The 27,656-nt window shown below is 63.1% G+C and overlaps 1 protein-coding gene across 3 annotated transcripts in view; it reads left to right on the top strand.

The window, feature by feature from the left end:
• AGAP3 (ArfGAP with GTPase domain, ankyrin repeat and PH domain 3) overlaps positions 1-27,656 on the top strand; it is a 106,991-nt gene that overhangs the window by 40,636 nt on the left and 38,699 nt on the right. For 2 of the 3 annotated variants that reach the window (XM_068404812.1, XM_068404811.1), the window contains exons 2-10: positions 840-898; positions 3,190-3,277; positions 3,441-3,526; positions 3,822-3,963; positions 4,677-4,811; positions 10,447-10,574; positions 17,780-17,935; positions 21,637-21,729; positions 27,411-27,515. In XM_068404812.1, the coding sequence (XP_068260913.1) occupies positions 840-898; positions 3,190-3,277; positions 3,441-3,526; positions 3,822-3,963; positions 4,677-4,811; positions 10,447-10,574; positions 17,780-17,935; positions 21,637-21,729; positions 27,411-27,515 (992 nt within the window). Of the gene's footprint in view, positions 1-839; positions 899-3,189; positions 3,278-3,440; positions 3,527-3,821; positions 3,964-4,676; positions 4,812-10,446; positions 10,575-17,779; positions 17,936-20,245; positions 20,345-21,636; positions 21,730-27,410; positions 27,516-27,656 lie in introns of those variants that run through there. The other variant, XM_068404813.1, reaches the window with a different exon arrangement.

Below are 27,656 nucleotides of genomic sequence, written 5' to 3' on the forward strand. Positions count from 1 at the left end.
GCCGCTCCTTTGTTTCAACCCCCCACCCCGTAGCGCTGGCGCGGGGTGGAGGATGCGCTTCCTCGGCCAAGGCAAATGAGGGCTCCGGTTTGTCAGGAGCGGCTGCTGGCTCCTGCTGCTCTTCAAGGTGTTCCCGGCTCTCGCTGCTCCTCCGGTGACTCTGGTTCCACTCGGGCAGTCTGCCATGGGCCAGCTCCTGGAGATGGTTGGGATGTAAATGAGGTGTTTGTGATGGCTGTGGCGGGAGGGAGGGTGTTTCCTGCGCCTCATCCCTTGCCTCATCCTTACAACCTTCTTAAGCCTCTTGCAGTGTTCTGCAAATTACATAGCGTACGCTTAATTAATTGTGTTCACTTTCAATCATGAACACGGATTGTAGCGTGCCTTCAGCTCTTCGTCTGCGCCGCCGGTGTTGCAGCCCGCGCGCGGTGCTCAGGGCTCTGCTCTCACCCCTGTGTGCCCTCGGCCCCGGGTCCTTCACAGTGTGTGCCCCCCGAAAGGCCTCTGGTCTCTGGGGCTTCCTCATCCTGCGAGGAGGAGGATGCTGTAGGGCTTCTTGTGCTCCCGAGGGCAGGAGGGAGGGTCCCCCCCGTGCGCGCGGGCTCTGCGCTGCCTGGCTGCCCTCGGCTCGGCCGCTCCTCCCCGTCCACAGCTCCGGCCACAAACCCCCCCAGCACGGGCACCAGCGGGGCCTCGGGCAGCTTCGTGTCTCCAGACGAGGGGGAAGGGAGGGAAGAGCCGTAAATGCCTGGAGCGGGCAGGGGGAGCGCGGCAGGACCCTTGTTGGCATCCCGAGGTGGGCCACGGTGACCTGACGGTTTCTCCTCTCTGTTCTGCAGATTCGTTTGTGAACAGCCAGGAATGGACCCTGAGCCGCTCGGTGCCGGAGCTGAAGGTGGTGAGTACCCGCGACTCGGGTGCCCCCGGTTCTCTGAGCCCTCTGCCAGTCCCCAAGAAAGCCCCTGTGTAATGTGGGACGGGGGCTGCCGCCGCGCTGGGGAAGGGCAGCGCTTCTCGGTGGCTCACGCTTGTGTTGGTCTGGGAGAGCGCTTGGGTGCCATGGAGGGGAACCATCACCTCACCGCACCGAGGGGATGCAGCTCCTCGGGTCTGTCAGCGCGGGCGGGTGTCCCGGGGCTCGCCGTTACCGGTCGTCACCTCCTCAGGGGACACGGTGTAGGGGGGCTGCCTCGGCCCCCCTCTCGCCCCCGACACCGCCCGTTCGCGTGGGGCAGGGTCACGAGGAGGGGCCTGCTCTGGGGGTGCGGCACAGCACCACCCCAGCGAAACGTACCAGCTGCCACGGGTTTTATCTGCGGTTAAGTAGAACTTAAAATTGAATATTCCTGTGTTAGTTTGGCCTGTACGACGCTCACAGACACTCCTGCAGCCATCCTGCGCTGCCCTCCGACGAGTTCACATTCCGCAGGCTGCAGAGCAGCGCTGTGAGCTAAACAAACCCAAAGCTTTTCATTCTTCCTCAATTAGCACAACCCTTTCCCCATGTTTTCCGTGGCCTCCGGGGATCCCCGTTGCTCCGGGTTTTCGTCCGCCCGGTGCAGCTCTTCCTAGATGCCCGGAGGCCGTTCAGAGCCCCGGCTCGGCCCTTTGCCGTGTCCCCGGGGTGGCAGCCGGCTGTGGCGGGGACCCTGCGCCGGGGCAGGCAGACCTCGGGGTGCTCCTCCGGGGTTTCTCCTCTCTGCGGCGGCGAAGGGAAGGGCGTCGCGCGGCGGCAGAGCTGCTCCTGCCCCGGGTCTGTGGTGGGGACCTGGGTCAGGCAGCGGGACGAGGAGAGCGGGGCAGGTCCTGAGCTCTCGGGTGCTGCAAAGGGTCCGTTCCGCACGCGCTGCTGCAGCCCCGGCTGCTCTGCCGTGGCACATGAAGCGCTGCCTGCAGCCCCCATCCCTCCTCCTGCGGGAACGAGCTGTTCCTTTACCTCTCCTGCAGAAGGTCAGGGGCTCACCGCTTCCTTCCCTGCTCACCTTCCCACTCGCCCCACAGATGCTCAGCACTTTCTCTAAGGGTTTTTAATAGCCTGATGTATTTAAGTGATGCTCAGCAGTTTTTCCCACCTCAGTTTTATCCTGAAGTTTCCTCCACCTGCTGCAGGCTCAGAGCCGCCCTGTGGGGAAGGCACAGACGGGGCCTGTTGCGGGGACCGGCCCCAGACCCCGTCCCGGGCAGTGTCAGCCCTTCGCTGGCCGGCGCCCGGGCAGGCTGCGCTCCCTCGTTCCCCCAGCACCATGCAGAGGTTCCCGTGGTGCCCTCGCACCCCGTGTCACTGCTGCTGCCTCTCACTGCTGTTCTTCACGACCCCGGGTCTGTTTGAGCTCGTTTCTAACGCCAGGCGAGGGGAAGCCAAAGCAGGAGGGTGTTGCAGCAAGATGTCGGTCAGGCTGTTGGTTATAAGCAAACACAGCGTGAATGCAGGCTCCATCCCAGCTCTGCAGAGCTGAGCATCACTGGAGCGTTTGGGCTCTGCGTGGAGCCCCAGCTGCAGGGCTGGACCCGGGGCAGCGGGAGCTTCTGAGCACCCGGGTGGAAGCTGGAGAACCTGCGCGGTGGTGACGGACCCACCACGCTCATCCCTCTGCCTGGAAAGGTCGGCCATGAACTTCCCTTTGGTGGCAGAGGCGGCTGTAGTGCCCCCAGCTGCTGCTCCCTCCTCACCCCCTGTCTGTCGGCGCTGGGGGGCTGCAGAGCTGCTGTGTGCGGGGCTGCCTGGCCCTGCACAGGGAACGCCTGGCCGGAGCTCGCTGCCTCCTTCACCAGGAGGGGTTCTGAGGGGCCTGGGGCAGCAGGAGCAGGCGGCAGGGCACCCCCGCATCGCCCCGGCGTGTCTGCTGCGGCTCCATCGAGCTGCGCGTCCCTGGCTCGCGGGGATGGCTGCGGGGGGCGAGCCGGCCAGCAGGGACTCCGTGTCCTGCGAGGGTGGCAGAAGCAGCCCCGCTGCCCCAGGCCTGCTCTCTGGGCAGCACACAGGCACGCTTGCAGCCCTGAGGGCTTCTTAAATGATGGGGAAAATGCTGACGTGAGGAAGGAGTGGGTTGTCCGGCTGCACCATCCCTGGGCCCTCTCGTGACCCTCTGCCCATCACCGCGCTGGGGTGGCCCCGTCTCGCGGGGTGGCCCCGTGCCCAGGGAGGGTGCGGGGCGCGCAGACGGCGGGTGACAGGCCCCTCTGTTCCAGGGCATCGTGGGGAACCTGTCCAGCGGCAAGTCGGCCCTCGTGCACCGCTACCTGACCGGCACCTACGTGCAGGAGGAGTCTCCCGAGGGTAAGGCCTGCTTTCCAGGGGGTGGTCCGGGTCCTCGCTCCTCTCCCCGCTCTGGACGTGACCCCGTCTCTGCACCTCCCCTGCCGCTGCCGCGGGGCTCTGCAGCCCCCCCCCGCCTTCGCTGCCCCCCTCCCCTGACCTGCCGCTCTGCTCCCTTCCCAAGGCGGCCGCTTCAAGAAGGAGATCGTGGTGGACGGCCAGAGTTACCTGCTGCTGATTCGAGATGAAGGGGGCCCCCCCGAACTGCAGGTAGGAGGCCCGCACCCCCCGCAGTCCCTTCCCACCCCGTGGTTTGGGGGGCTCCTGGGGAGGGACCTGCCGGCTGCCCCTCGGGAGAACAGGAGGGCTGCGAGGCCTGAGGAGGGGCTACCCCGTGGTGGCTGGTGGCCCCAGGGCCTGCCCATGGTGCCGGGGAGCCGCAGGGCCTGGGGCGCTGGGCTGAGCCCGGCCGCAGACCCCACACGCCTGCCCCGGGGCTGCCCGTGCTGGCGGCTCGGGGCTCCGGGACACCCGTCGGGGGTGACAGCCGCTGTGTCTCCCGCAGTTTGCCGCCTGGGTCGACGCCGTGGTGTTTGTCTTCAGCCTGGAGGACGAGATCAGCTTCCAGACCGTCTACAACTACTACCTGCGGCTCTGCAGCTACCGGAACACGGCGGAGGTGCCGATGGTGCTGGTGGGCACGCAGGGTGAGAGCGGGGTGGGCACCGGGGTCCCGGTCTGTGAGCCGTACGCGGGGCAGAGCTGCCCTGGGGCCCCTGGGCTGGGGCCGTGGAGGAGCTGAGCGATTCCTTCTCAGACCATCTCGTGTCCTGCAGAGAGCTGCCGTGCTCCACGGAGCCGCTCTCCTCCCAAACGCCCAAGCGTTGCCTGACGCCCTTGGTGTGCTGCCCGCAGCAGCGGGGCCCGGGCAGGAGTCGGGGGGTGCACACAGGAGGGATTTCTGCTGGTGCATCACCCTTCGTCCCCTGGGATGGGCTGTGGCAGGGAAGGTCTGGGGGGGTGGCAGCTTTCAGCACCCCGAGATGAGGCCTGAGCTGCGGAGCACCATCCCTTGGGGTGCTGCCAGTGCAGGTGGATGGAGGGAAGAGCAGCAGCAGCCCAGAACTGCCCTCCCCGCTGCAGGGCTGGGGACTGGAGCCAGCTGGGATGGAGACCGTAAGGGGCTGTCACAAAACCGCAGCTGAGGCTGCCGGGGCAGACAGGAGACGCCCCGGCTGGGCGTCCCATTTTTCCACAACCGTGGGACTGTAATCGAAGGCGTTTATGGGACGGGGGGTGCTATGAAGTGGGTATCTCAGCGTGCGAAGGGAGGGAGGAGGGTCGGGAGTGTGCCCTGGGGCCTGTGGGTACGTGGGACACGGGCACTTGCTTTTTAACCTCCTCTCCCGTTGGCTTCCAGACGCCATCAGCGCCACGAACCCCCGGGTCATCGACGACTCTCGGGCGCGGAAGCTTTCCAACGACTTGAAGCGCTGCACGTACTACGAGACCTGTGCCACCTACGGGCTGAACGTGGAGAGAGTCTTCCAGGACGGTAACTGCCGCTGGAGGAGGGTGTCAGGGCGGGACGGGACAGCAGTACTGCACAGAGAGGGGTTACACTGCCCACGCCGCTGGCTCTCAGCTCCAACGGCTGCTGCTGTGAGGCCGGGGGGGTGGGCACACGCTCGTGTGCAGAGCTGCAGCTTTACACACAGACCGGGTCCGAGGGGTGGGACGTGCTGGGTGCGTGGCACGAGGGTGATCTGCACGTGGGTGTGCAGGAGGGAGCGCAGAGCAGGGCCGGGCAGCACCCTTCTGCCTTGCCTCTCCTCTGGGCAGCCCCTCGTCCCGGAGAGGAGCCTGCGTGACGGGTGCTGTGGGTGGAAGAGGGGACCTAGGAGTCCTAGGAGTGTGCAGTCTGCTCCAACTGAGCCTGCCCTATAGTGGGGCTGCGTGTCCCCCCGTCCCCCTTCTCTGCCTCGCCTTCCGCAGTGCAGCCGGGGGTCTGTTCAGCGCGTGAGGAGGGGTCTGGGCAGAGCTGGGTGGCCGGAGGGGACGGAGCTGCTCTGGGGAAGGAGCAGAGCTGTGCTGTCAGTGTTGGCAGTGGAGCAGGCACAGAGAAGTCTGGCAGTAACGGAGCAGCAGGGCTGCCTGGAGGCACAGATGCAGCCTGGCTCCTTGCAGCACAGCAAGGTGGGCTGAGGGCAGGGCAGGGGGCTGAGCCTGTCATCAGCTGCAGATGCCTCCATCATCCTCTGAGCTGGCGCTGGTGACCCTCGTTCCCCTGCATAACTGTGACCCCCCAGTAGTCTCCTGCTGCAGGGCTGAGGGTCATTGTCACCGTGCTGCTTTTCTTAAGGAGGAGCGTGTAGAGGTGCTCCCCTCTCCTGCTGCTCCACCTCGGAGGCAGTCTGAGAGGTCTGCCCAGAGAGCGACCTTCCAAGCTGTCCCCCCCGGCCCTGGCAGGGAGCCCCTCTGCACCCGGCAGCCTCTGCCCTGGGTGGGTGTTCTGGGGAAGCTGGGCGACCCTGGGGCATGCTGCTTGTCAGGCTCCCTGTCCTCCTCCTCCTAACGGGAACGGTGGGAAGGAGCGGCTGGGAGTAGCTGAGGACAGGGGCTGCTGCAGAGCTGGGAGGGGAGGATCTGCTGCACCAGCTCGGCGGTTTGCAGAGCGGGTCTGGGGGGAGCAGAGCGGGTGGGCTCTGTGCACGGCTGGTCCTGGCACTGGGAGCGTTGGGCACGGCGTGTCACCGGGTTTGATCAGCTTAGTCCTTCAGAGTGGTTCTGTCGTGTCCCTTTGCTGCAGGACAGCACGGTGGGGAACAGCAGCCGGTGGGGTTCGGCAGGGGCTGCGGAAGGCGCTGCAGGGTCAGGGGCTGCTCTCTGTGAGGCTGCTCCCAGCCTTTTTGATCTCCAGATGGCATGAGTTGTGCTCTGGCGTTATTTTTTCTCTTTGTTGACCCTGGGAGCACAGACAACACAGCTAAGCAGAGAGATGTGTGAGATGAAAGCCCTCGTGTGAGACCAGGATGCAGCTTCCAGTGCCGGCGCTGCTTGGCCAGCTTGGTGCTAGACCTGGAGCTGCTGCTTGAAGGCTCCGGAGCGAGCGCCCGTGCTGTGCTTCATCGTTCACCTGGGTTTATCCACGGGCTGTGCCCCTGGTCAGGAAGGAGGCAAGGGAGCGGGTTTGTCCACGTGAGGAGCGGTGAGGCTGAGGAGATCCAGAGGAGCCCAAGGAGTGTGGTGGTGGGACACCATCCGTGCAAACCCGGTGTCGGTCTGGGCAAACGCTGGTGCCGTACGGCACGAGGAGCGTGGGCCGCCCTGCCAGGACGGCTGGCACGTCCCTGGGTGAGTGAGCAGGAGGCTCCGAGTGGAAGTCCAGATGGATTCTCACCCTCGTGCAGGGCAGCACAAGGACCATTGCTTGCTGCCAGACTCGGGTGTCAGCACTTCAGAAGGACACGGAGAAACTGGGAAGATGAAAAAAAAAACCCAAACTACAAAAACTAATCAAAGGCTGGAAAAATACCTGCAAGTGAGACACGGAAAGAGATTATCCATTGGATGAATCAAAAAGACGACTGAGAGGTGACAGGATGACAATGTAAGAGTATCTACGTACCTGTCTACATGGGGAGAAAATCACGGACACGAGGACTCTGCAGGCTGGCAGAGTTAATGCTGGAAGCCAAAGCCAGTCAGATTCAAACTGTAAAGGATCCTTACTTTTGTTATTGATAGCCCTCTTCATTAACTGCTGGGAGAATTGCACAGGAGGGTGCTGTGTTCTGCGTCTCTGGTGCTCTCTCCAACTCCAGAGCAAGCCCCTTGGTGGAAGGGACTGGCCGCGTGCCCCGGTGGCTGGTGGCTGGGTGAAGTTTAATGTCCGGCAGCGTGCCAAGGTCCTCCTGGAGAACGGAGAGATCCTTCTGGCCCTTGAGCCCGTGCCCGCAGGAGCTGCCTGCGTTGCCTCTGCCGGTGCGGCTGTGCCCGTGCCGGTGCCCTTGCCGGGTGCGCTGCTCGGAGCTCCAGGGAAAGCTCTGGGATAACTGTTGAGTGGCCTCTGCTTTCCCTGGGAAGGTTTGTGCTCGGTTGTCGGTGCCGTGCAGAGCGTGTGCTGCACCTCTGTTCCCAGAGAGCCCCTCCGTGCCGCTGGCCTGGCTAACAACAAGCAATCCCCGACCTTTTTGGGCAGCAGGTTGGTGTTGTGCTGGTCTGGTGTGACAGCTTGAGGGAGCGACCCTCCTGCCCCGCGGGATGCGGTTGGAGGCTGAGGCCAGCACCCTCCCTTCCCGAGCTGCTGTCTGTGCGAGCGCCCCAGGGTCTGCACGTGGTGCGGCTGGGCACGGGGGAAGCTCCGAGGGGAACCTCGATCTCCACATTCGCCAGCAGTTCAGAGGTTCTCCAAGATCTGGTGGCTCCAGGTGTTGTGGTGCCCAGCTCCCTGCTCAGGGGAGGCGGCAGAGACCCTTCCTCTGGCCCAGAGCTGCTCCGGGGTGGTTGGGCTGGAGCTGTTGGTGGTTGGGTTGTGCAGGGGTCCGGTCCACGTGCGTTGCAGTGTGTGCCACCGTGATTGTGTTCAGTCTCCTGGAGTGGGGAGGGCTTTGTCCGGGCAGTCAGGCTTGCGGCGGTCACTGTGAAAAGGGCGCGTGGCGAGCGGAGGAGGGTGACTTGCTCCCTGCTGGGTTCTCATGCGTGGTCTGGCAGAAGTCCCCCTGGAAACGCTGTTGGCTGTGTGGGATCTGCACTTCTCTCACCCCTTCCAAGTTGCTTCCAGCACCAGACGTTGTCACAGTTACTGCTTCTGGGAAGGGATGGGACAGGCTGCCTGCGGCTTCAGGGGGTGGTGAGGAGATGACCCTGGCCCAAGCAGGAGGAGTGCCACGGGCCGGGCTGCGTGCTGCAGTGTCCAGCGCCTGATGGACACCAGCTGAACCTCAGCACGGTCTGAGACACTGTCTCCGTGTCTCCCAGGGCAGTGTGTGGGGCTTCTGAGGAGTGGTTCAGCAGGAGCATTTCCATGGGGGGGCTGAGAGCTTGTGCACAGGGGGCGTGCAAGGCCCCGTGGGTCTGTAAGGTGCCACCCCACCCCGAGGTGTTCTCTGTAGGGTCCTTGGTGCCTCACCAGGGACCGTCACATGCAACTCCCCTCTGTCGGGTCTCCTCCCAGAGCTGACCGTTCCTGGGGGTGTCTGTGGGGGCAGTTCCCCAGGACGCAGTGCTGGGTGTACCTCGGAGTGCTGTGGGGTGCTCGAGGGCTGACGCACACAGGGGCACCACACGTGACGTTGGCAAATGCCGAGCCGTGTGTCTGGACAGAGGTTCTGTGGCCAGGGCAGGGCTCGCTGGTTGTGTATCACAAAGAACTTGTGATAAGCAAATGATCCCAGATGCTGGCTTAGAGGAGGACAGAAATTATCCTTGAAAGAGTCTGGCTCATGTTCAAGAAGCAGAGGAACATCTGCCTGGCAAGCAGGAAGGCGAAGGCTGCCTCGAGATGCCTCAGTTAAGGGCTGGTGAGATTTTATCACCACTGGCATGGTCATGCTGGCCTCACAGTTAATTCCTTTGCTACCACTGACGCGTGAGTGATGAGGCAGAGCCTTTGCCAGGCTCTTTGCCCAGGACAGCAATTGCTGACGAGTTTTTCTGCGTCTCTTCTGGCCTCCTCTCTTCCCACTGGTGGTCTTCTCGGCCTCCCTGTCCCAAGAGACCATTCTCACCTTGCCTCTTCCTCTAAAACTGCATCTACTTGTGTTCTGGATATCAAGAAACCTCCTGCCTTGAACCTGCCTTCTCCAGGGAAGCTCTGGGAAGCTGTCCTGCACGGCGTGAAGTCCTCTGCCCTGGCAGGTGGAGTGGCTTTCCCTGTGGCCATGCAGGACTTCCCTTCTCCTGCCGTGGCCCATCTGGCTTGGACCCTGCTCTGCGTGAAGCTTCTGGGACTGTCTGACTTGTGCTGTGGGTGCTCAGATGTCGTCGTGTGAAGTGGCCTGTCGGGGTGTCCCTGAAAACACTTCCTCGGGGCCGTGTGTCCTGTCGGGGGGGTTTTGCTCTGCGCTGATGGACTCACCCTCCGAGCCCGTGGGGACGTGGCTGGTTGAGCTTGCAACGTGCCTGGCCAGCGTTTGAAGGAGAGGTGGTTTGTAGCTGGCCGGAGGAGAGGATGGAGGGGAGGAGAGCAGGAACGACAGCAGGTTGGTACGGTCTGTTTGATGGGTGTAGGAGGGGTTCCTGCTGTTCATGGGACTCATATTTAGCTTGTGAGTCTGGAGGGGCTGCTCAGACGAGCAGGGAGCAGCGGTGGCCTTGGTCTGTCTCTGAGCGGGACGTGGCAGTGCAGCTCTGAGGGACAGGATTTGGCAGCTGATGTCACCCCTGACTTTTCCAAACAGGCTGGAAAGAGCAAGTGGCAGCTCCTCTGTTGCAAGGGTGCATGACATGAGGCGCGCTGGGTTGGACGTGTGAGGTTCCCAGTGCCTCCAGTCGTGTCCATCTGGAGGTTCCTCCTCCTGTGGTGGTGGGGGTACCAGCCAGAAAAGGAGAAAAGGAGGAAGGGCGACGTGTTCCCCTGAACTCCCCCACAGCCCAGCTTGCTTGCTGCTGTGCTCTTGGGTCAAGATGTTTATTTCCAGAAAAGGTGGGAGACTGGGAAGGCTGAAATGCAACACTGGGCTGTTGGCACCAGGCAGTGAGGTCACAACGACTGGGAGAGTTGTTCCTCATGTCAGTTTTTTGAACGTTTGCAGGCCGTGAGGGTCACAAGGGCCCAGGCTGGTGGAGGTGGCATTGCCCAGGCTGTTCAGTTTGGAAACTGGCTCCTGTAGCTGCGGTGAGGGGGTGGCCGAGGAGTGACTCTGGCTGTGCAGGGGTTGCTCCACAGCAGCCCGGGGCTCTGGGTGGCTCCTTGGTGTCCTGTGTGAGACCCAGGAGAGCGGGTGGCCTTGGGGGAGCCAGCGCTGTCCCTGGCAGCTGAGCTGCGAGGCAGCGGCAGGCAGTGGGCGTTGGGAGGTCGGGTCCTCTGCAGAAATCCTCCCTGGTCGTACAGGGTGGCACAGGTTGAGCCCCAGATGTTGGCCTCAGTCACATGAAGGGTTCGGGTCTCACTGAAGCCCTCCAGAAATCTGCGGGTGGAGAGAGTTGCGTTCTGGCCTCTGACCCTGTCCCTTTCTCCCTCCTTCCAGTGGCTCAGAAGGTGGTGGCTCTACGGAAGAAGCAGCAGCTTTCCATCGGTCCCTGCAAGTCCCTGCCCAACTCACCCAGCCATTCGTCTGTCTCTGCGGCCTCCATTCCTTCTGTCCACATCAACCAGGTGGGAAACAGGAGCAGGGGAAGCCAGGGACCCCACGTGCTTCTCCACACCCCCAGGTCACTCACACACCGCGCGTTCAGCCTAGCTTTAGACTCGCACTGCAGCCCTGGAGTAGCTTTCGGGAAGAGCCGAGTGGTGGCACCCTGGAGCTTCTGTCCGTAGCCCAGAGCAGCTTGGTGCTTGCCCTGAGGCCAAGCTTTGTCTCTAGACCATGGGGTCTGGCTCACGGTCTCCAGAAATCACGACGTGCTGGCGGCAGAGCTGTGCGCAGCCCGCGGGAAGCTCCTGGGCAGAGCAGGAGGGCGGCGAGAGGGGCCTGGGTCTGGCTGCCCCGGCCGGGCGGGTGAGCCTGGGTGGACAGAGCTGCCCACGGAAGCGGGAAGCTGGTGGTCTTCCATGCACATACAGGTGGGCTTCTTAGGGGTGTGTTTGTGGAGGGGCGAGTTCAGTGGCCAACTGAAGCAGTAGCACAGAGGAGGAGGAGGAGGAGGAGGAGGTTCTCCTCCCTCTGCCAGAGGAAGGGCTCTGTGCTGTTCCCTGGCACAGCGCTGGCTTGGCAGGGGCTGCCAAGGTCTGTGTGCCGGGAGGATGGTGAGGCCAGAGGGGTTTGTTCCGTGGCTCCGGAGAAGCAGAGCTGGCGCGGGAGGAGCAGGTCAGAAGCCGAAGCAGGCTGCCGTGGTGAGCTGGTGGTGAGGAGATCCCGGGGCAGCCGCCTCGGTGCGGGAGGGCTCTGCTGCAGCCCCCAGCACCCACCGAAACGCGGGGCTGGCTCTGGGTGAGGCGCTGGGCTTCCTCGGGGCAGCCCAGCCAGCAGGTTCAGCCCTGGAGCACCCGGCAGCTGAGGTGGCAGGACCTGCAGCAGGGATTGAGGAAATGCGTGTGTCTGGCGCGGTGCTGCCAGCCTGGGGAGCAGCGAGGGCAGCAGCTGGTTTGTGGAGAGGGGCCTCGGCCGCCAGCAGCGCTTGGAACAGCTTTTGAGGGAGAGAGTGGCTACAAGGAGCCTGTGAAACTGCAGAACGTGCAGAGCGAGGTCAGCGAAACCAACCCCACCAGCCTGACACTTGTGTTCGTGAGGCGGCTGGCTCTGACCCCGAGGGTGTCCCTGCGCCTCTCAGCCCCGGAGGGCTCCCGGTGCACCGGCACGGGGCGATGGGCCTGCACAGACCTGTGCATGGGCTGCAGCCACTCGGACCCTGACGCGGTTTCTAATTACCCACGTGAGGTTTACACCCGACTGTAGGTTTGAAGCTGGGCTCCGCGTGGGTGTGTACAGGTTTGCAGAGGGCTGTGCCAGCTGCCTGGTGCTCCAGGACACCGGCAAGTTCCGATGAAGCCTCCGTGTGCATGCGAGAGGCGAGGCCCTGCTGACGGCTCGAGCTCCTGACGAAGCTGCACGGCTCTCTGGTGGGAGCTTTGTGTCCCATGAGCTTGGGGTGCCAGCGGGGCGAGCACGGCTGCCTGCACGGGGCATACATGGGCACACCGTGCCCTGCAGCTGTCTGGATGCGGGCGCTTGGTGAGAAGTGGAATGGAGGCATCCAAGGTGGGGAGCAGAGTCCAGGGAGAATGCGGGTTTACGTGTGTCTGGTCATTTGAGGATTTTATTAGCAGTGAAACTAAACAGCCAGAGATGGTTGGGAAGCAGAGGCCGTCGGTACTGAACAGGGAGCGGGGTGGAAGGTGGCCAAGGGCCGCGTTCCTCACGGAGGAGCTGAACACTTGTTTAAGGTTTTCTTCAATGTCTGGAGCATGAGAGAAGGGTCCTGACAAACGCGTGCTGGTGGCACTTGCTGTGCCGGGCAGCGTGTTTGTAGTGGAGGTCAAACCGTGCTCCCTGTGTGAGGGCTGGGGAGACACCGGGCTCCTCGGTCTGGTCCCGGTCGCTCATGTGAGTGTGCCCTGAAACTGGTGTGGGGACAGCAGAAAGCGGGCGGGAGGGAGGAGAGACCCTGGCACAGAGGGAGTGAAGCACTTGGCGTGTTTGGCTTAGCAACGTGAAGGCTGATGCGGGCCAGCCCTGACCGCTGAAGTACGTGGCTGTGAAAGGAAAGAACTTCTTCAGGGGAGAAGGTGCCAGAATCAAAGGGGTGGGTTTAAGACTGGCCTTGGGGAAGTGAAGTTTGGGCATCGGAAGAGGTTTCTAGCTGGGTGCCATGAGCTTTGTTGGAGGTTTTTGCCCAGAACCCTCCCTCCTTTCCTCTCCTTCCTGCAGAGCAGGAAACCTTTGAGCCCGGCTTGCAGACGCCGTCTGTGCAGAGTGAACGCCGGCTCCTTGGCTCCGAGACGGGACCTTGGCTCAGCACCCCCCTGTGCTCCCGGGGCTGTGCCGGGGGGACCGGGGTAGTTCTGGTGGGGAAGCAGAGCTGCTGCAGGGACGTGGCACAGCGTGTGGCTGACTGTGAGGCCTTTCTGAGCAAGAAATAGGTATTGATTGTCTGGTGGTAGCAGTGTCGGCAGTAATGCCAGGCCACGTCCTTCTGCAGCGTCCTCGCTGCCCCATCCATGCCTGTCCGGCGCTGTGTCCCTCCTGCGCTCAGCAAACCTGGACACACAGCGAGGATCCAAGCTCATTTCTGTGCCCTGGGTCTTCTGCAGCTCAACCACAAACCCTCTCGGTTCCCAGGGACCTGCTGCAGGAGTCTTTGCCGTGGTGTTTACGCATTTCTCTTCCATTACAAAAAGTACTTCTAAAAACAGCGTATGAAGTAATGGAACTGCTGAGCGACCGTAAGACGCTGTCAAGTATTTCCCTCTTCTCCCCTGGGCTCTGGAGCTGCTTCCCGCTGTCCTCAGAGCATCCAGCGGGCTTGGAGAAACGCGAGGTCCCTGACTCCTGTTTCTGACCCGGACCTGGGCAGAGCAGCCCCGTGCTCTGCTCCGTACGGACCCGCTGCCACACGGGAGGGCACGCGGCCGATGGTGGCCAGGCGGCCAGTGCAGCAGGGATGCAGAGGAGCCCAGAACGGCTGCCAGGAGCACGGGGTGACACACCAAGGGCACGGGCTCCAGCACGAGCCAGGGCAGCTGCCCCTAGCGCAGGGCACAGCTCCAGGGTCCTGCCGGGCGCTGCTCTCCAGCTCTGGCTGCACGAGTGCCGGAGCCTCGCGTGGCCTCGGTGCTGGTGGCCTTGCTCCGGGGAGGTGTGCCCTGCTCCTGGCACCGGGGTGCCCAGCGGGGCGGCTCTGGGGGTGACTAAGGAGGGATGAACAAGAGAGTGACGAGGGCTTTGCAGAGCAGTGCCTGTTCTGCCTTCTCCTGCCCGAGGGCGTGGGGCTCTCGCCAAGGTTTCTCACTTGCCTTCGCATGTAAGAGAGCAGGAGCTGGCACAGGGAGAAGGATCTCAAGGAAGGGTTTGGGAACACGGGGTTTAACATGGAGGTGAGGTGGAAAGAAGCCAGGCCGAGAATACAGTTAGGAGCTTTTGTTTGCCTCGTAGTGCAGCGAGGTGTTGGTGTACGCGGGCACGGCATGTGCTGGGACAGTGGTCCCCACAGAGGGTTGCTTAGGGCAGGCAGGAGCTGGGAGCCAGCCCTGTCACTCACCCTAGTTCTGGGGACATCCTTCCTGGAGGTAGTTTGATGCTACCAGTTGAGCCAAACTTTGCTGGAAATGGCCGTTTCGTCTGGTCTCCTCTGGCCAGTCCATTGCGCTCACTGGTAGAGGCGGGACCCCAGAGGACCCTGGTGACTTTGTCACCCATCTGTCTGGAGGACGTTCTCCTGGTGTGAGGTGGTGGCTGGTTTCCAAGCCTTGGTGGTTGTGGCAGGTTCCCAGATGGGCAGGGCTCTGCGGCAGTGGTGCTGTGTGAGGTGTTTTGGTCAGCCCTGTGACCCTGAGTACCGTGTTCAGCATCTCCCTGGTCCCCTGGCGTGGCAGGAGCCAGGGCCAGCCCCGGGAGCCCCGCACACTCCCATGGGGACGCCAGGTCTGTCCCTTGGGCATCCCCAGCGGCTTGTGGGGTGTGGGTCTGCGCCTGTTTGAACAGACACTCGGGATCCCCGGGGGCCCCGCAGCCCCCAAGGAAAGCTCTCGCCTGCCGGCAGGTTGGGGCTCTCCTCCGCTGTGTCCTGCCCGCGCCCGTCCCTGGGCGAGCAGGTTGGATGGGTTTGGAGCCCTGTTCCTCGGCTCGGCCTTGGCTTCCACCCCGCTCCCTCCTGGCAGCCGCCCGTGCCTTACCCGCGGGGCGTGGGTGGGAGCTGCTCGGGCCAGTGGGTGCTTGCAGGACTCGGATTTATTCCACCCCGTTTCCTCACTGTTGCTGCCCCGTTCTGCGTGGGGTCACCCTGGCTTGGTGCTGGGGGGAGGTTTGTGTTCTGCCAGGGAGCGCGTGAGCACCGGGAAGGGCATTGGCCAAGGCTTTAGTAAGGGAGCAGGTGACAGGGCTGGAAACGTGAAGTTTGAAATTAAATTCATTTTCATGAATTCATGAAATTCAACAAGGCCAAGGGCACAGTCCTGCACGTGGGTCGGGGCAATCCCAAGCACAAACACAGGCTGGGCGGAGAATGGATTGAGAGCAGCCCTGAGGAGAAGGACTTGGGGTGATGGGTGACGAGAAGCTCACCATGAGCCGGCAACGTGCGCCCGCAGCCCAAAGCCAACCATGTCCTGGGCTGCATCCCCAGCAGCGTGGCCAGCAGGGCGAGGGGGGGGATTCTGCCCCTCTGCTCCGCTCTCGGGAGACCCCCCTGCAGTGCTGCGTCCAGCTCTGGGGCCCCAACAGAAGGACACGGAGCTGTTGGAGTGAGTCCAGAGGAGGCCACGGAGATGGTCAGAGGGCTGGAGCCCCTCTGCTCTGGAGACAGGCTGAGAGAGCTGGGGCTGTTCAGCCTGGAGAAGAGAAGGCTCCGGGGAGACCTTCTAGCACCTTCCAGTGCCTGAAGGGGCTACAGGAAAGCTGGAGAGGGGCTTTTGACAAGGGCATGGAGTGATAGGACAAAGTGGAACAGTTTTAAACTGAAAGAGGGGAGATTTAGATAAGATATTAGGAAGAAATTCTTTGCTGTGAGGGTGGTGAGAGCCTGGCCCAGGTTGCCCAGAGCAGCTGTGGCTGCCCCCTCCCTGGCAGTGTTCAAGGCCAGGTTGGATGGGGCTGGGAGCAACCTGGTCTGGTGGGAGGTGTCCCTGCCCGTGGCAGGGGGCTGGAACTAGATGATCTTTAAGGTCCCTTCCCACCCAAACCAGTCTGTGACTGTGATTCCGAGTTTGCAGGCGAACTGAAGCCCAGGCTGCCGCTCGCCCCTGCTGGGTGGCGAGCGCATCCCCGCCCGTGGCCCCTCCCCTGGGCCAGGACAGCAGAAGTCCCTCGTTCAGCGCAGGGTTCGTCCCGACAGCCCCTGGAGAAGCTCCCTGGCAGCGTTCCCTTCTCCGGACGGGGTGCCTGGCCCCTTTCACACACACACGAGTACGAGCAGACCAAGTTCCCACCCGTCTGCGTTTCAGGGTGCCAGCAGCTCTCCTGTCTCTGGACAGGCTTGGGACAATCCGAGTCCCGAGTTGCAGGGCCCACAGCAAGGCTTTCCTGGAGGCCACGGAGTGGCCGGGGTCCTCCAGCTCCTCGGTCTGAGCCACGTGTGCCGCCGGGCTGGCGGCAGGTGGGAGCTGAACCCCACGACGTCCCCTGCTCTGCCCCAGAGAGGAAGAAGTTGGGCTGATCACAGAATCAATCGGGTTGGAGGAGCCCTCTGGGCTCATCGAGTCCAACCATTCATGATTCTTGGGTGGCCCTTTCCTCTCTTAAGGGTTCTCATTTGTGCATCTTCTCCCGTTTCTCTCATCAAAGATGAGACAATCTGTAGCCTGAGTGAAGGTCGCACCCTTCCGAGGGGGCTGGGGTGGGGGTCATGTTGCTGCTCTGCCTGCACCTACTCCTGGACTGCGTGGCTCAGAGCAAGGCATGGCCGGGGGTCCCGTCGCTGAGCACCTCTGGGCGACCCTCGGTGCCCGCGTGGGCCCCTGCACTTTCTGCTGTGGGCGGTAGGTGGGAGTGGAGGAAGCGCCGGGGCCGTGGGATTGAGCGTGTGATTGAGCTGCTCCCTGCCAGGGTGCCAGAGCTCGCCCGGCCTTCTGGGGGCAGCTGCTTCGCGTGGTTTTGGAATAGGTTGAAACACAAAGAGCAGCAGAGCTGCCAAAGAGAGCTGGGGCTGCCACGTGCCTCGGCGCAGGGAGACCTGGGCCGCGGATCCAAAGTGCTTTTGTGCAGGTCTTGCTCCTTGGGACCTCTCGTAAGCTCGTGCCCAGGTCCCTGCCTGCAGGGCTTATGTGAGCAGCTGCTTGAGTGCAGAGGAGGGCGACCAAGCTGGTGAAGGGTCTGGAGGGTCTGACCTCTGAGGAACGGCTGAGGGAGCTGGGGGTGTTTAGCCTGGAGAAGAGGAGGCTCAGAGGTGACCTTAGTGCCGTCTACAACTACCTGAAGGGAGGTTGTAGCGCAGTGGGAGTCGGCCTCTTCTCCCGGGCAACCAGCGCTAGGACAAGAGGACACAGCCTCAAGCTTGGCCAGGGGAGGGTCAGGTTGGCCATGAGGAAGCATTTCTTCTCAGCAAGGGTCATTAGCCATTGGAAGGGGCTGCCCAGGGAGGTGGTGGAGTCACCATCCCTGGAGGGGTTTAAGAAAAGCCTGGCCATGGCACTTAGTGCCCTGGTCTAGTTGCCAGGGTGGTGTCAGGGCAATGGTTGGACTCGATGATCCCAGAGGGCTCTTCCAACCTGACTGATTCTGGGATTCTGTCTGAAAGAAAAGCATCACTGAGGTGGTTTCACAAACCACATGGTTGGATCTTCCCCTCTCCCTGAAGTCGAGCGAGTTGTTAGTGAAGATGCAGCGTGTTGTCCCACGTGTTCCCGGACCTGGGCCGCGGTGGCCCACGGGCACAGGAGGTGTGTGCCAGCCTCGGGGTCTGCTTGGCTAACCTCAGACCAGGGGCAGAGACGCGTTGTACGTGGAGCGCGAGCTGGGCTTGTGGCACCCCTGCTTCAGGACACGGGGAGGGCGAGGGCTTGAGGCGAAGGGGGACACATCCCCGTTGGTATCGTGGCTGTCCTGGGAGAGGGAAGGGACCAAGTGGGACCTGGGCAGGAGCAGTACGTGGCATGGGCTGTGCCCTGTCCCAGCCCCAGGCTGCACGCCAGGCTGTGTAGGCAGAAGGTGTCCCCACAACCATGCCCCAGGCAGCCGCCTGTCTCTGACTGTCCCCTCTCTGCCCTAGGCCACCAACGGTGGAGGAGCCTTCAGCGACTACTCCTCCTCGGTGCCCTCCACGCCCAGCATCAGCCAGCGGGAGCTGCGGATCGAGACCATCGCTGCCTCCAACACGCCCACGCCCATCCGCAAGCAGTCGAAGCGCCGCTCCAACATCTTCACGGTACGCGGCGGCGGGGCGGAGGAGCCGTGGGGTGGGTCTGTGAGGAGAGGGGCAGGGAGCGGGGCCGCAGCAGCCTCGCCCCGCAGGCTGCCGTGCGCTGGTCTCTAGGTGAGCCTTGCTGTGCCAGGATGGGGGGGACACAGCAGGGGTGCCTGGGGGTGTCCCCGCAGGAGTGTGGGTGCAGCAGGGAGGGAGGGAGCCTGCTGCGTGTGTAGGGACCGTGGTGCTGAGAGCTGCTTCTGGTGGGTGTGGGTGTGCTTGGGGGAGCGCCTGAGAGCCAGCCGTGCCCTGCACACGCCGGGGTGTGCGTGGGGTACGCGTGTGGCATCGCGTGTGTGCGTGGGCAGAGCTCCCTGACCTTCCCTGGGGAGAGCTGCGCTTTGTGCGTGCTCAGCACCAGTGACTCCGCTGTTCCTCGCCTCGGGGCCTGTCCCCCGAGCATGGCACGAGCCCCTGGTGCCTGGGCCCGCTGTTCGGTGCCAGCCGCGCTGTGCCAGGCAGTGCTGTGCAGAGCCCAGCATGGGGCATGGGGCCCTGCTCGCCCCAGTCCCCAAACCCCGTGTCCGCGTGCCCTGAGCGGCGCGGATGGGTGCTGCAGTGGGGCGTGGAGGGAGAGGGGCCTGGGGGAGCCAGCAGACCCTGGCCCCAGGCGTGCAGGGCACGTCTGCAGCTCTGGTCTCTGCGGGGTGAGCAGCAGCCCGCCTCCCCGCACGCTCTCACGCCGTCCCTGCAGAGTGCACGCAGGCCTGCCCACACGCTCGCCCTCACGAGTTTCCCCTTGCCGTTAGCACACACTCCTAGCCCCACGCCTAGCCTAGGTAGCCTCTGTTCCCCACCTAAGCGTGCTCCTCCCCGCCCTGGCGCCCCTGGAAATGTGCCAGGCTCAGGCCTCTCTCCTCCTCCCCATCTAAATGTGCTTTAGCCACCATTGCTCGGTCCTGCGTCTGCTGTCTGTGGAACTGGCCACCACTACGTCCTTGTACGTGTTGCACCTCGTTGCCCTGTGTGAACAGCCGCCATTGCTCCGGGCCCACACCACATCCAGTCACCGTGTCCCGCGCCCCATCCCCGTCCCTGCACCGTTGGCATCCCCGACTCCTCGGGCTGGGAGCGTACCCGTCTCCCCCAGCTTCTGACACCCTGGAGGCACCTGCTCTGAAGTCCGGAATGCTCCATGCGCTCCCCACCGTTTGCATCCCATGCACCTCCCAGCCCTCCGCAGCGCTCGCCCCCTCCCAGTGCTGCCCCATGGGTCGCTGTCCCCTCCCAGCACACCCGCCCCGCGCAGCGGCCCCGCTGCTCCTGCCGCATGGCTGCTCCTCGCCCACCCTCCCCTCCCTGCAGACGCCCCGTGGGTCTCCTGTTGCCGATGCTCACGCTTGCTGTGGCACCGCAGCGCTCATGGATGCCTCTCCCCCTCCCCGCCGTTCCCCGTGCTTGCTGCCGTGCCCCGCTGCGCGCCCACACGCTGCCACCACCCTCCGGACTCGCCGTCAGCTCCTGTCCGCGCTCCCGGAGCCCCGTGCTCGGCTCGCTCGGGTGGGGGAGGCGGGCGGCTGGCTGCGGGGCTCACGCTTGTCGCTGTGGGTGTCATCGTCTGTGCAGGGCTCTCACGCACTCGCTCATCCCGGGCTCCAGCTTGCTCGCTCGCCGCGGGGCTCACCCGGCTCGCCGCGGCGCCGCGGCTCACGTCACTCGCTTGCTCTCGTGCCGGTGCACATCCATGGCTCCATCGAAGGCTTCACCCCATCTGGTCGTGGCAGCAGCAGCAGCTCCCGAGGACTCCTCCCGCAGTGGGGCAGGGCCAGGGAGAGCAGGGAAGGGACGGCAGGGAAGGGGAGGCCGGTTTTGTGCCGCTAGCTCTTCCCAGGCAGGCAGTGCAGGCGTAGCCAGCAGCCCCCGCGCCCCAGGGCCAGCCCTGCGGGGACCCCCGGGTGGGCACCCGCCTCTCCGGGGCCCGGCGCCGGGCAGGGCCGTGCTCTGCTCGGCGCCGGGAGCAGCCGCAGCCCCGGGCCCGAGCTGTGCCTGGCTCCTTCGGGCCAGTCCCCCTCCTCCTCCTCTCCTGTCCTCTCCTGTCCTCTCCTCTCCTGCTCTCGCTCCCCTCCCCGCCCCACGCCGGATCGCCCCGTGCCACAGGGCAGCAGCCGGAGGCAGCCCCGTGCCGGCCCCGCTGCGGCTGGAGCCCCAGCCCCGACCGCTGCTGCCGCCCCGCTCCCGGGCCTGCCCGTCCGCCGGCGCCCATCGCTGACGGGCTCGTGTCCGTGTTCTGAGTATAACTTGCCAAACTCTTTATTCTTTCGATATTTGCAGATATGTGCCACTGTTTCCAACTTTTCATCAACAAAAAGGCCTTTCCAACTCCTTCCAAATTAGAAGATCCAGGTGGTTACACACGGCACCTCTGTACAAATTCTCTCACTTTTCATTGCCTCTCCAGGGCCGGATAAGGGATGGGCACTGGGATTGATCTAAGATTAGAGGCTCGCCCGCCCTCCAGCCAGCATGGGTCCCCCCCTCGGAGACACGCAGGAGCCTTTTAAATCCCCCCAATGTAAAGTCTAGGAAGCGCTGAGACGGCCTGCGCCTGCACTCTAAGCTGGGACATTTCGGGGCCTGCTGGATGCTGTCTAGGCCCTTGCCGTGCTCGGGGATGCCAGGCGGATGACCCTCCTGGGACGGGAAGACCTGCAGACCCGCCGGGACCGGGCGACAGCAGCGCGCGGAGCTGGACGGGCCACGAGACGCTTTGCTGCTGCCTGGGGAGCTGCTGCCGGCGCCCGCCGCTCGCACGCAGCTCCCTGCTCCCCACTGCACCTCCTGCAGCCTGCATGGACTCCTGCTCCTCCTCCTCTTCCTCCTCGCAGCACAGCAGCCATCTGTGTCTCTTTAGTTTTCTTCTCTTTCGATCTCTTTGTTTTGTTCTGGGCCCAAAAGCGAGCGAGTCGGTGTCGCAGGCGCGCGGGGCTCGCGTCCCCCCCCCCATCCAAAGCACACGGGGCGCTCCCGGACCGAGGGGGTGTGTGGGACGCTCCGGAGAGACGCTGCCGCTGCCCTTCTGCCATTGTTGTGGTTCTGAATGTATTGGTTGTGCTCCATGCCGTGTATGACTTGGTATTTCCCTCTGTCCTAAGCACTTTGAATGAGTTCTGCTCAACAGACTGTATATTTCATATTGTATTTATTGGGGTTTGCTCTCACCGCGGCCGCCCTCGGGGGCTGGCGGGTTTCGCTCTCGCCTCTCTAGACGTGTGGTAGATATTTATTGTCCATGCTCTTTTGTAAGGGGCTGGTATCTCTGCCCGGTGACCTGTGCTACTTTGTATGGTGCCAGTGTGTTAACAGAATAAATCTGTTGGATTAGTAGAGGTGTGAGTTCCTTCGCTGCCTCAGCCTCTCCTGCTTCCATCCATGCTCCACCCGCATCCCACGCCATCCCTGTCTGTCGCCACGTCCTGTGTGCCCCGCGGGAGGGGGGGGCGAGGCAGCCCCGTTCTGCTAGGACAGCTCTGCTCGCAGCGGGGGGACGGGGGACAGGGGCTGGGGGGCTGGGCTGGAGCGTCCCCGGAGGGGACGGGCGAGAGGCTGGCGGCTCCGTGGGAGGCCTGGCCCGGGGGGAGCGGTCTGCTCTGGGGACGGGGGGGCTCTGCGTTCCCCTCGCCGGTGCCCCTGTCTCTAACGGACCCGTGTCTCTTCTCTTCCAGTCTCGAAAGGGCGCGGACCCGGAGCGGGAGAAGAAGGTGCCGGAGTGTAAAGCGGACAGCATCGGCAGCGGGCGCGCCATCCCCATGAAGCAGGTTCGATCCTCTTCCCTTGGCCCCACGCGAGAGCAGGCTCCTGGGGGGGCCGTGGTGTGTGCTGGGGGCCTGTGCTGGGCACGAGTCTCGGGGAGCGCGGAGGGGCTGGGGGCGCCCTGGGGGCTGCACGCCTGCCTGGACCCGAGGGGTCCTGTGCCGCGGTGCTGGCGTGGACCCCGCGCCGTGTGCGGGGCTGGGCTGCTCTGGCTGGCTGTGGAGCGGGGCTAGCAGAGGGCATCCGTGCCCCGCGCCCGCTCCCCGCAGCCCCCCGCCGCACCGCAGCCCCCCTCTCCTCTCCTCTCCTCTCCTCTCCTCTCCTCTCCTCTCCTCTCCTCTCCTCTCCTCTCCTCTCCTCTCCTCTCCTCTCCTCTCCTCTCCTCTCCTCTCCTCTCCTCTCCTCTCCTCTCCTCTCCTCTCCTCCCCTCTCCTCCCCTCTCCTCCCCTCTCCTCCCCTCTCCTCCCGCCCTGTGCCAACCCCGCTGCCCTCCGGCAGGACGGGCACCCTCTCCTCGCCATGGGCAGTGGCACAAAGCCGCGAGCACAGTGCTCGTGCCACGAGCCGCCGTGACTCGGAGGGAGGCAGGCGCTTGCCCCGCCAGCAGCGCGTTCAGCTCCTGCCTCGTGGCTTCCAGGGAAGCTCGAGCTGCTGGAGCCGACCCCGAGCAGTGCCTGTGCCCAGGTCCCTCGGCTGGAAAGCAGCGATGGGTGATGCCCGAGCGAGCCGGGTGCTGTGGATGGGCGGGATGGCGTTTCCACCAGCATTTCCTTGCTCCAGCCGGCCTCTGCCCCGTCTGCCCCCGCGCTGCCGAGCTGAGCTGGGCACGTCGGGCCGGTCACGTCTCTGCGTGGCAGGAGCGTCGCAGTGGGGTGGGAGGGCAGGGTGTGCGTCCCCACCGGGTCCTGTCCCCCTGGTACTGGTCTGTGCTGAGTATTCACTGGGGAAAGAGATCCCCGGGAAGGACAGTAGTGGGGCAGTGCTGGGGACAGTGGGACCGATGTGGGGAGCAACGCAGGAGGGCTGCTGTGCGGCGGCGGGGTCTGGGTGCCCTGGTTTGGGGCCAGCCCGGTGCGGTGGGTGGCTGCTGTGTGGCAGCAGGGTCTGGGCGCCCTGGTTTGGGGCCAGCCTGGCACGGTGGGTGGCTGGTGTGTGGCAGCAGGGTCTGGGTGCCCTGGTTTGGGGCCAGCACAGCACACAGGGGAGGCGGCGGGCGGTTCTGCGGTGGGGAAGGCTGAGAGCAGAGCGACTGGAGCCCTGAGCTACACCCGCCTCAGCTCTCAGAGCCGTGCTGCCGACGTGGGACGTCTGGTCCCGGGCGCATTTCATGGCCTCTGGTGTCTGGACCTTTGGGGTGCTTTTTCCAGGATTTCCCTGCGCTCAGCAGGGCAAGGCGCTTGCTTGACCTCCTCCGTGTCTCTCTGCGTTGCTGGCTGGGCCTGGCTTGTCCAGTCTGCTGGAGATGGCAGCGTTTTGGTGTAGTTATCGCGTCGTTCCTTGCTGTAGGCAGAGCAGAGCTGTTACCGTGTTGAACGGGGGGAGAACTGAGGCAGACAAAGCCCTGCGTGGGCTCAGGGCTGGCACCTCCCGTAGCCAAAGCTGCCGGGGGTGATTTCTCAGGGGAGATCCCGGCAGTCCTTTACAGGAACAGGTACTGACGTTGGGGCAGTGACATCAGAGTGCTGCAGTTCTTCTCCACCGTCCCCACTGCGGCCCTTTGCTGGGTCATCCCTCCAGGAGGAGCAGTGGCTTGGTACCACCAGTGCCAAAGGGAACAGACTCTCAGGAGCTGTAGCTCTATATCACAGAGAGGTGATCAGTGCTCTGCTCTCCAATACGGACCTGCCCTGTCTGGGTGATGGTGGAGATCTCATCGCTTGCCATCTCCTTGAAGGGCAGCAAGAGAGCAGGGCCTTTAGCTCGTTTAACTCTTAGGTGGTCGGGTGGTCCTGCCCAGCCATACCAGAGCAGAGAAGCCGGGTGTTTGAGGGCTGTGGAGTGGCAAACATGCAGGATCTTCTGCCTGGGTGCTTGGCCGGGTTCAGATGGCTTCACTTCCCTCAGCGTGCGCTGCTGGGCTGGGGCAGCAGCTGCCGTGTCTGGGGGCTGCGGCGCTGGTACCCAACCCTGGGAGCAGTTTGATTCCTCTGCTTGGAAGAACAAGGCTGGTGCACACTTCAGTTACCGAAAGATCGTTGGGGTCAGTGTGGGGCAGCAGGAGGGGTGGTCACCCCGCAGACTCCTTCCACGATACTGGTGGCTGTGGTCGTGGTGACCAGGGCATGGTCCCTTCCCGGCTCTGCGGGCAGAGGACTGGGCACTGCTGGCAGCCCCGGCTGGTGCTCGGTGCTTTGGACTGCTGCGCAGAGCCGAGCCGGTGGCCGGGAAAGCTGCCCACGAGGGGGGAGGCTCCTTGTGTGCAGCAGAAGGGAGAAGCCTTGGGTGGAGAGCAGGGATGTCCGCTGCCACAGAGGCGTGGTGGCCAGCTGTATCTTGTCACCACCGTCCAGCCCTACTGAGAACAAGGCCCCTGGGTGACCTGCTCCGTGTCCCTTACGCCCCACGCACACCTAGAAAGGGTGGAAACCGCCAGTGGGACGGGTGAGACCGTGGGTGCTGGGGCCCCTCTGCGCCTGGGACAGCTCCTCTTCCCTCCGGGCTGGGGCCACCCTGCACCCTGGGCTCGGGACCCCTTTGCTGCCGTGTCCTTTTGGCGATGGGTTCAGATGGTCTTGCAAGGTTGGAAGAGCTTCTTCATAGCTGGGCGCTTGTCTCTGAGAAGTGGGTTAATTGGGCCGGGAGACTCAGCTTCCCCGGCTGTTCGTTACTAGGGACGGACTCCTAATTGCCCGCGTACCAGTTCTGTCTGGGGAGGCTGTGCGGGATGCGCGGGCAGCCCGGGGTGCCCCGGTCCCTGGCCCGGCTCAGCTCGGGCCGCGCGCTCCAGCGGGGCCCAAGGCGGGCGACTCCTCCTCCTTGGGAGCTGGGATCATGCTGGGAGCTTAGATTACATTTAAATTGCCATTTGCATTTTCCAATCAATACGCGACTTTACAATTAAGTTTGGTGTTAAAATTCTTAGCAAAAAGTGAGTGGAAGGGAGATTTGTGGAGTAAACGAGTCCTTTGGGGGCCATCGCTGCTCCCTGCTTCATTACGCTGCATATTGCTGCTGCTGCTTTTACTGTGCAGCGCCGCGACGCTCGCGCTGGCCGACAGGCGCTGGGAAGGAGAGGAGAGGTGGGAGAGGAGGAGGGCTGGGCTCTCCTGCCTTTGCCGCTGGCAGCTTCTTCCCTTCGTGCGTGACTTCCACACTCGGGAAGGAACTTGTGGAAGAGTTACTCCTCGTAAACCTTCCCAGGAGAAGCAGAGGGGCCTAGGGCGCAGGGCAGCCCCGAGGAGCCCAGTGCCGGAGGGACAATGAGGTTGGAAGAGCCCTCTGGGCTCATCGAGTCCAACCATTGCCCTGACACCACCATGGCAACTAGACCAGGGCACTAAGTGCCATGTCCAGGCTTTTCTTAAACCCCTCCAGAGATGGTGACTCCACCACCTCCCTGGTCAGCCCCTTCCAGTGTCTGTTCCACCTGACTTTGTCCCCCCTGCCGCTCCTCACATCTCTCTGAGCTGTCCTGGGGCCTTTCCTCCGGGAAAACCAGAGCTCTCTGGTTGCTGCTGGGCCAAACCGCCACGTTCTGCCATCAGAAGAGAAGAGTTTGGGCTGCAGAGCTGTAACCTTGTGCGGTCAGCACAGCAGCACCATTAAACCTGGACCCCTCTCAGCTTCTCTCCCCTGCCTCTTACCCTCCAGTACAGCAGCGAATGACAACTCTGGCTGACTCTGTCCTCGGTTCAGCTGTTTCTTGCAGATGTTTGGCCTCAAGGGCCCCTTCCCCTCACCCCCATTTTGTCAGGTGTTTACTTAGACTGGGTAGCTGCTCCCAATCTTGGACTCCTGTGCCTTATGGCTTGAAAAACTGGGCTGCCAGGGCTCGAGTCTCTGTCTGCGGCGCTGGTTTTGCTTCTGTGTTGGTTTGCAAAGTTCCAGGTTTGTAGCTGGACTAACTGCAGCTGGACTCCCCTCTGCAGACAGCACAGTTTGGGGCTTGAGAGAAGACACAGCAGCCTGAAAGTGCTGAAGGAGGTGGTTTTGTAGCACCGAGGTGTATCAAGTCAAAGCCACGTCAAGGAGAGGAGAGGCGGACGGGGCTGCTGCTCTGCAGCACGTGTTGGCAGGTCGGGCTGTGGAGCTGAGCCAGGCTTGAGGCCAGGAGGATCTGTGTGCCCAGAGGCCAGAGAACTTCACCCAGAGCCTTTCTGCCCGGGTTTCTGAGGAGATGCTGGCCGGGGGCCCAGGTCTTTGCCACGTTAGGAGCAGCCCGTCAGGGTGTCTGTCCAGACAGCGCTCTCGGAGGGCCTGGACCCAACGCTTGGTAGATCCAGCTTTTCCCCAGACTCTGTTATTCATTTGTACTTTTGCCCCCCCGTGCTGCCCTTCCCTCCCGTCCCGCAGAATACTTGATGTTGTCTCCCCAGGCCCTGCTCCAGAGCCCTTGTGCTTGTTGCCCTGTCTTCCTTCTCCCTCTCCACCTCTGGTCTTACCTGGTGCATGAAAGGGTTGTCAAGCGCTGGCACAGGCTGCCCAGGGCAGTGGTGGAGTCCCCACCCCTGGGGGGATTTAAAAGCCGTGTAGATGTGGTGCTGAGGGACATGGTTAGTGGTGGCCTTGGCAGTGCTGGGGTAAGGGTTGGACTCCATGATCTTAAAGGTCCTTCCCAACCCAAACGGTTCTGTGATTCGATGATGAATTGCTGCTAGAGGCGAATTTCCTGGGGAGGCAGAACTGGGTGGGGAGAGGGTGAGGAGGGTCCAAGCTCTGAGTGTTGGTTCAGATCAATGGAAGTTAGTTCTGGGTTGGGCTGGTGGGAAGAGGGAGCTTCAGGCCATGTGAGCACAATTGTTTCCAGGCCCCAGGAGTGTGCTGGGCCTGAAGACCACAGGATGGGTCTCATGTAAAATCCTGATGGGGAAGGGGTGTGAACTGACCCCTCAACTGCCCAGGACCTGCTCTACCTCCTGAAGTGTGTCCCTCGCTCCATTTGTTTGACATCTCTAAGAAAGAATTGCAAGGAGGCAAGAGAATATGGATCCCTTGTGAGACTTGTGTCTTGGAGCGTTGTTCCGTTGATGGGCCCCTGCCTGTCCCCAATTGTCCTTGCCTTTGCCCATCCCTCTGGCTGTGCTTGTGGTGGTGGAAGAAGGTCTGGGAGCACTGTGGTAACAGAGCAAGCAGTGTCAGTTGGTGGCGAGGTTGCTTCTGCCTGATGTTGGCACTGCTCTTCAGCACCAGAAGAGTTGCCCAGAGGGAGTGATTTGGGACAGCAGAGTATGTGATGGGTCCCTCAGAGGATCTGCGCATCTGTAGTGGCATGTGGAGACCCCCATCTCTGAGAATAGGGGGGGTGGACTGTGTGTGGAGACACGCTGGGCTTGGTGAGGAAAGGGGTGCAGCCCTTCTACCATTCCCAGGGAAAATGCTGTTGGGAAGGCCAACCTAGGAGATGTTTTCTTGAGTCCTGATCTTTGTGTCTCTTCAGAGACCGGTTTCCTACAAGGGGCAGTGCTGGAGCTGAGTGGGAGGTGTCTGGACCAAGCAAGGTCTGAGTCTCTTGCCACTTCTCTTTTAGGGCATTCTCCTCAAACGCAGCGGCAAGTCTCTCAACAAAGAGTGGAAGAAGAAGTACGTGACGCTGTGTGACAACGGAGTCCTCACCTACCACCCCAGCCTGCACGTGAGTCCTGCGCTGGGCTGGGCTGAGGAGCAGGGTGGGACAGAGCAGTGTCTCCTTCCTGCTCTGGCTGCTGCTGTGGGTCCCCTTGCAGATGCCACCATCGCAGAGGGTTGCTTGGGGAGGGTCCGGCAGCAGATGACA

This window comes from Nyctibius grandis, chromosome 7 (assembly GCF_013368605.1).
Source record: "Nyctibius grandis isolate bNycGra1 chromosome 7, bNycGra1.pri, whole genome shotgun sequence".
Classification (NCBI taxonomy): Eukaryota; Metazoa; Chordata; class Aves; order Nyctibiiformes; family Nyctibiidae; genus Nyctibius; species Nyctibius grandis.